We start from the raw sequence: 6767 nt of genomic DNA, 5'->3' as shown, positions 1-6767 counted from the left end.
TGCTGAACCTCTGACGCTTTTACTGTTTAAAAAGCAGCAAAATCCTCCCAAATTCCTTTTTAGTGCCGGTCTGCCAGTACTTACACATTAGTATGAAGCTGGAATTCATCGGTCTTATAGCCAACAGCGAAATTGCTCTGGGTTACTCTAGACTTTGCTGTCTCAAAAGTCATTTGGTAGCCTGCCAGCCACCCCTCGTAGCCAAGCACGAGGGCTCCACGTATTGAAGGACCCGCAATATCAAAATCCATGTCACAGCCGATGTTGATGTGTTCCCTTTTGTACCCCGACTTAATTTTAGCACTCTTTTTCCTAAAGAGAAAAGAAAGTATCTGGTATCTTTGAAGAGGTACACCTGTAGGTAACAATTCCATCATATCACTTACTTTAACTCAGTGTAATAGCTCCTGAAGACAGTGTGTGCATCCCTGGAGAACCACATGATATGTCATCTTCTTAGTGTTCACCTTTACAAAACCCTAAGGCAGCTACAGTGAATTCTTTGCAAATGAGCAATAAAATGTGGTGTGGTGCCCCAAAAAGCACTTCTGGGCTGTTTTCTGAAAAGCAGCCGCACACAGATAGGAAGTGACAAAACCATATCCTCATCTCCAACTGATATGATGGTTTCAGAAGTTTGGTACATCCAAGGAAGTAATGGAAACTGTAGAAGTTTACAGGTTTGCCACCAGAAGTCCACAGCAGCGGACTTGCTTGCCTGTCCCAAGCAAACCATTTTTAGACAGTCCTAGTGAATTGGGTAATTTTATTTACTGTGGCAGACATTAAGAAATCACTACTTTGTCTGCAGCTTCGTGAGGGAAAGTCTGGGCTGTGAAGCAAGCAGGCTGCTTCAGTGGCTCTGACACCCCCCATTTCTCCTTAGGGTACTTTATGAACTTTAATGGTTACAGCCATTGACAGCCACCAGAAAGCTGCCAGGTTAAGGCAGAAATAAACTTTCCTGAGTCACCTGTTTATTTTTATACTCTTGGCCAGAACACTATTTTCTCATGTGTCCTTACATCAAGAGTGCAGACCCTCACAAGGCAAGAGAGTTACGTCTAATATATTCAGCTACTCTTATTTAAGATTTTTTCTTCTCTTTTTACAAGTGTCTTCTGTCTTTGACCAAATCTTTACTGAAATCTTTCTGGAAAAGTCAGGCTAATTTGAAATTTCAAATCAACCTTTCACGTCAGCTAACAAAAACAACCTCCAAGAAAAGTATCAGTGCTGTATCAGACCCACACAGAGACTGATCTCTTTTTTATTGTTATTAGCTCAGACTCAGGAATTTCTTGTGTTTTGCACAATCAGAAATAAAGTGCAGGAGTGCCAAAAGCATTCATCTGCAACTTCTGTAAAAGTTAGCGGTACCTCTCCCACCAATGTCACAGGGACAGAGGTAAGAACACAGAGAGCTCCTAAAAATGACTTCACCTGCTGAAAGATTGATCACAGTCAGTAAGTAATAACAAGGGGGAGAAGTAGCCTGTTACTGAGACATAGTACACCCCTGTTAAACTAAGCCAGGTCTCACCAGGATTGAATCTCACTCCACTTACCCAAATTTAACACTCCCCTCAAGGCAATCATAACTACAGTATGTGTGAAGTGCCCAAGAAATAGTTCTAGACCTGTAACATCATTCTTGTACAAGGTTTTTCCTTTAAATTTTTCTAAGAATCCTATCAGTTACGAAATAATTATAAAAAAACACTTGAGATTACTCTGATTAACAAAAATATCTCATTAATCTAGAATTAGGAGTGGACTGAAAGCAGTTGACAATGCAGAACACTGAATCTAAAAGACAGGGTGAAAGTTCTGCTGGGAATATAACCCTGAAAGCCTGCAGTGCTGTTTGCTGCTCTGGGAAGCTGATGTGCAGAGTATTTTGACTCACTGGCAGCACTGCTTACACAAAGATAATCAGGGGAAAAAAATAAACCAACATCTAGACCTACAGCTGCTGCTTAATCCCTCTGGCCCACATAAAACATGGCATCCAATCGCCTTGTCAGAAATATCCATCCACCACCAGGGCACACTGTGGCCAGCAAGAATTCAGGTGATAAATTCAGCTCAGGACAAGAGCCCACTTCTGTGTCAACCTATCAGAGCTGTGGCCAACTGGCTCCTGGAGCTTGTTAAGCTTTGCATTACAGCTGACTTGTTTAGTGCTTTTATTCAGGCAGCACCTCATCCTCTGACATGGCCATAAATACACCAGGGAGCAAAACCTCAACTTTTTCTTCACTCTCTAATTCTAACTATAATTTTCAAGCTATTGTGTGCAAAAGTTTGCTTGTTATAATTTAGGATTAAAAAGGGATTGTTAGCACTAAGATTTAAGAGAGATGTACATGATTTCATCTTACATAGGCTGATTATGACCTGTCTTGGTATCTCAGGAAAAAAAATTTAAAATGCCTTTTGTGTCACTTTAGCTTACTCACTTCTTACCCAGTGTTAGGAGAGAAGGTGGAATCAAAGGTCAGCTTCAGGCCCCGTGCAAGCTGAACAGAAAAGAAATTCACTGGTTGGATTTCTAATTAGAGATTGGTGTACGTGAATTTTCAAATTGCTTTTTTGGAGCCAAAAATTACCTGATCTTCAAGAGTAATCTCAGTGCCTAGTGTATTGTCAGTGTTCCACTTTTCTGTGAACATCAATCCATATTCCACCCATTTGTATTTTGTTTCCAAACTACCACTGACTTTGTTTGTTTCTGAGTTTGCTGAACCTGAGCTTGTAAATTCCTGAAAGAAAAAAAAATAATTTATGCATGTAATATATGTATTTGTCAATATATACATATATGCAATCAGGCAAATGCTTATACTTGTAGAACGTATCAGTCATTATAATTTGTTAAATATTAGTTCAGAAAAATACAAATATATTTATTTTAAAAAGAAATATACAGTAAACACAAAAACACTGCAATGTTTAGGATTTCAGTGTGCTTCCAAACTCACCAGTCCATTTTCAGATCTTGTTTTCAAATCAAGCTTTATTAACCCAAAACCTAGAGGGTGAGTAAAAAATATTAATCATATATATGTTGATTTTGAAAAGCATTTCTGATTTATTTCTTAAAACTCTCTTCTAAATCACCTGTGAACTATTAAATAGTTAAACCAAGGGCACAGTTATCGAACCATGTGTTTCTAAGAAGCAACTTGTACTAACTTCAGATAGCACTTGTCTGATGAATCCTACTGACCTCAGCAATATAATTGGGACCAAATTAGGTAATAATACTTTTATTCACAGTGAGCAGCATTCTGTTCATAAGCAAGCTACTGACAGCAGTGATCCTGTTCATTAATACAAAGGCGCAGCCAAAATACAGCACACAATTTTCTCTCAAAACCAGCAACAGTTCTATAGGAAACAAGAAGAATTTTATCAAAAGAAAAGTAAGTTACCCTCCCTTTCCAAACAGCGAGGGCAACGTGAAGCTGTGATTCTGTGGATTCTAATGGAAATAATTGGAGTATTTCTCAGGGGAAAGTAATAAAATCCTAACAGTTTCAGGAATCAGGTAGACAGCAAAAGACCAAACTTATTTTGGCTTTATTTACCATATCCCTTGGTGAAAATATCTCTGGCAGATTTGCCCAGGTCAGCATAAGCAGGTGGAACAGCCATTTTCTGGAAGGGAAAATTTAAGAAATAAAAAAAGGAAATTACAGTGTTCACAAACTTACTTAATTCATTTAAGCAACAAGACACTTAAGCCCATTTCAGCCACTTTCATTTTGTATTCCCCACCCACCACTGAAATACAGCCTGAAGAAAACAGCTACTGCAAACAGTGTGATTTCGGGAGCCAGCAGCAGCAATGACCATGCACTTGCCACTGAGGATGTGAAACAGGCTGCAGAGCAAGTACATATTAAAAGAAACGGAACTGTCTATGCCTTTCCGAAGAGTTAACTGTTGTTTTCTTATCAGTGTAACTGCATGAATGAACTAATGGTTTTGTCAAACCATTTCTTGGAAATGTTTCTCCTGTTTCTCGCAATGGATCTCTTCAATCTGATGTAAAGCATTAGGGCCCCAACTTATTCGCTCAGGAAATGTAACCAGGACAAGCATCTACCATCAGGAACATCTCTCTTCCCCTAATTCAGAACAGCAAATGGATAACATTTATGTCAGCAAAATCAATAAATGGTCATTCTTGTGCTTGTTTTCTTTGACTTTGCTATTACTATTAATGGGTTAAGATGCCTCCTTAAACATTGACCTTTAAGTGTTTTTCTGTGCACCTGAGAAAAAATGAGCTTGCTGAGAAAAATTCAGCCTGCAGAAAGGCCATCCTGTGAAGTCAGGCCATCAGGAGGGTGGCCACAACCCCACTTCAGCAGCCAAATGCAGACTGGAGCTCCCTGCAAAGGCACAGCCCAGTGGTGGGGACACTGCAGGGGCAGCTTTCTCCACTGTGTTTTGTTTCTTAGGGATGCCCATGGTGCCATGGAGGTCCTCACTTGCCGATCTTCAGCAGGCCCTGACATTCTTAGTTCAGTGGCCTCCTGCAAAAGAGATAAATGCATCCCATTTTCTCAGCCACTGGGAAAGTTGTCTCACCATATATGGAGGAGAAAATAGGATCCTGAGAGGAACAAACCAAGTGAATCTCTTTTTTTATCCAAGTACAATAATTTCTACTTTCTTATTCAACTGAAGTAATTTCTTTAGGGGAAACAAAGTCAAGCAATCTGAAATGGTGTATATCTTCTGTCTTTGTAGACAAGATTTCTGAATTCTACACAGCAAAGGAGATAAATCACACTTATAAAGCTAATCCTCTCCATACCAGATGTTGCACTAAAATTCCATATTCACAAACTTTTTGTCTATTCAAAAGTAATAAGCAGTTTACTACATATGCATGCAAATGCTTAAAAGAATGCCTGACATTCTTACTCCAGAGTATTCAATGTTAGCAGAAAACTACTCCTTTAAATCCCACACAAAGCCACTAGCTCTGAACACGAGGGTGCTTTAATATCTCTCTGGCTGCAGACTGGGATGCAGTTCTCAGGCAAGCTCACCACCCCATGAAGATCAGATAGGGACTTTCAGCAGTTACTCAGCACCCCAAGCACTCCAGACAACATGCTGGGGCCTGTTAAAGCAGGATATTGCTATTGCATAAAGGAAGAATCCCTATCCTAGAGGGAACAAAACAGATCTGGTGGCTAAATGAAAGCAAACATTCTTTTCACAACATGAAGTAGGATACAAGGGCACATAATGTGATGTAGCTTCAGTTGCAGACTACTTGGGTGCATGTCATCTCTTTCCAGTTATAGTCCAGTATTAGAATGTATCCCCAAATACACAAGCAGCGAAAGAGTTAAAATAAATTTTTAATTTTTTTTTTTTTTACTTCATATTCCAAAGCAGTTTTAGCTGCTTATATTGGACCTAAGTGTCTCTGCTTGGGTTGGTTTTGTGAAAACATAAAAGCAGGGATTTAATGTTTATACACAAAACCAGCCTTAAAAGGGGGGGGAGAAAGAGGGAAAAAAACTCCAAAAACATAAGCAGAAAAAACCCCAAAGAAAGTACTACCAAATTTATATGAGTAATTCCTTTACTCCTCATTGAAGTCACTAGAAGCAGATACAATGCTCTGCTTGGAAATCTCCCCCCCAAAGTCAGGCAGCACTCAGGAGAGGGATGGCAGGAGTCACTAAGAGCTGTCTGTGTACAACAAATGCTTCTGCCCTGCCAGAGCAGCCCAGCCCCCAGAGAACCCTCTGATGGATATTGCCATTTAGCATCATCAAAAATTAAAAATATTACAAATCCCTACAAATCAAATAAGCATTGCTTTGAAAGATAATGCACCGCTCTGCCAGCTGCACCTCAGAATCTATCAGATCTAATTTATCAACAGTCCCTTTGAGTCACTTCATAAAATCAAAATATTTTCTTCATAAATGAATGCTGTATGCTTTTGGGTTGGATTTTCTCAGTTATGTATTTCCCTTCTCCAAACCCATGAAGACAAGTTTTATTCCCTGACACCTGTATATCCCCTCTGGCTGATGACCCAGGCTCATCAGGTACATGAGCTATGCCAGGCTGCTCCACTGCTGCAGTCTGGGCCCAGAACAGTGGGAGACATGAGAGCTCCACTTAGACAATTACTGTAATTAGGGGACAATACTGAAAGCCAAATCCCTGCCGGTTGTAAGGCAAATATTGTAACACACAGAGAACAAGGTGTTTAAAACTGCTGAGTGTGGAAAACGCCAGGAGCTGTGTACTTGGTGGTTAACCTTCCTGTTGTCAGCGAGAACAAAACAAAAATAATTATTTCTGGTTGCACTGGCTAATCAGAAGCCTCTTGTTTAACAGATGGAAAACAAAACTGATTACATCCTGTGCGAGTACAGGTTGTAAGACAAGCATGCTTAGCAGGGATTCAAACTCTTAAAGGATCAAGGAATGGCCGTGGCCGAGTGCCCTTGCTTTTCACCAGTGGGATCCCTGCACATTAGATTAGGTTTGGACTGAAATGAATTCATTGCTTTTATCCTTGTCCAACTGTGCGAATAGCTCAGCGTGACTACGGACCTCGACTCCTGCACACAGCAGGCCAAGTAGAATATCTGTAACATGTTTGAAGTGGGAAAGTATTTTGGTTTTCTTGAGTAAGAAACACCATAGCACAAGTGATGACTGAAGAAAACCTGAACTGAGGAGGAGTAAACTCCAAGTGCTGCTGTGAGCATACCTCC

At 40.1% G+C, this 6767-nt stretch overlaps 1 protein-coding gene across 1 annotated transcript in view; it reads right to left on the bottom strand.

Moving 5' to 3' along the window:
• Window positions 1–6767, bottom strand: part of VDAC1 (voltage dependent anion channel 1) — a 15084-nt gene that overhangs the window by 5371 nt on the left and 2946 nt on the right. Inside the window, exons 1-5 of the mRNA XM_008632656.2 lie at window positions 3594–6767; window positions 2985–3034; window positions 2613–2765; window positions 2470–2522; window positions 85–312 (exon numbers count right to left, since the gene is read on the bottom strand). The exon at window positions 3594–6767 is cut by the window's right edge and continues 2946 nt beyond it. Coding sequence (XP_008630878.1) covers window positions 85–312; window positions 2470–2522; window positions 2613–2765; window positions 2985–3034; window positions 3594–3660 — 551 coding nt within the window. The 5' untranslated portion in view covers window positions 3661–6767. The remainder of the gene's footprint in view (window positions 1–84; window positions 313–2469; window positions 2523–2612; window positions 2766–2984; window positions 3035–3593) is intronic.

This window comes from Corvus brachyrhynchos, unplaced genomic scaffold (assembly GCF_000691975.1).
Source record: "Corvus brachyrhynchos isolate BGI_N302 unplaced genomic scaffold, ASM69197v1 scaffold54, whole genome shotgun sequence".
Lineage (NCBI taxonomy): Eukaryota > Metazoa > Chordata > Aves > Passeriformes > Corvidae > Corvus > Corvus brachyrhynchos.
The sequence above is the reverse complement of the archived record's forward strand: the minus strand, read 5'-3'. Positions and strand labels throughout refer to the sequence as shown.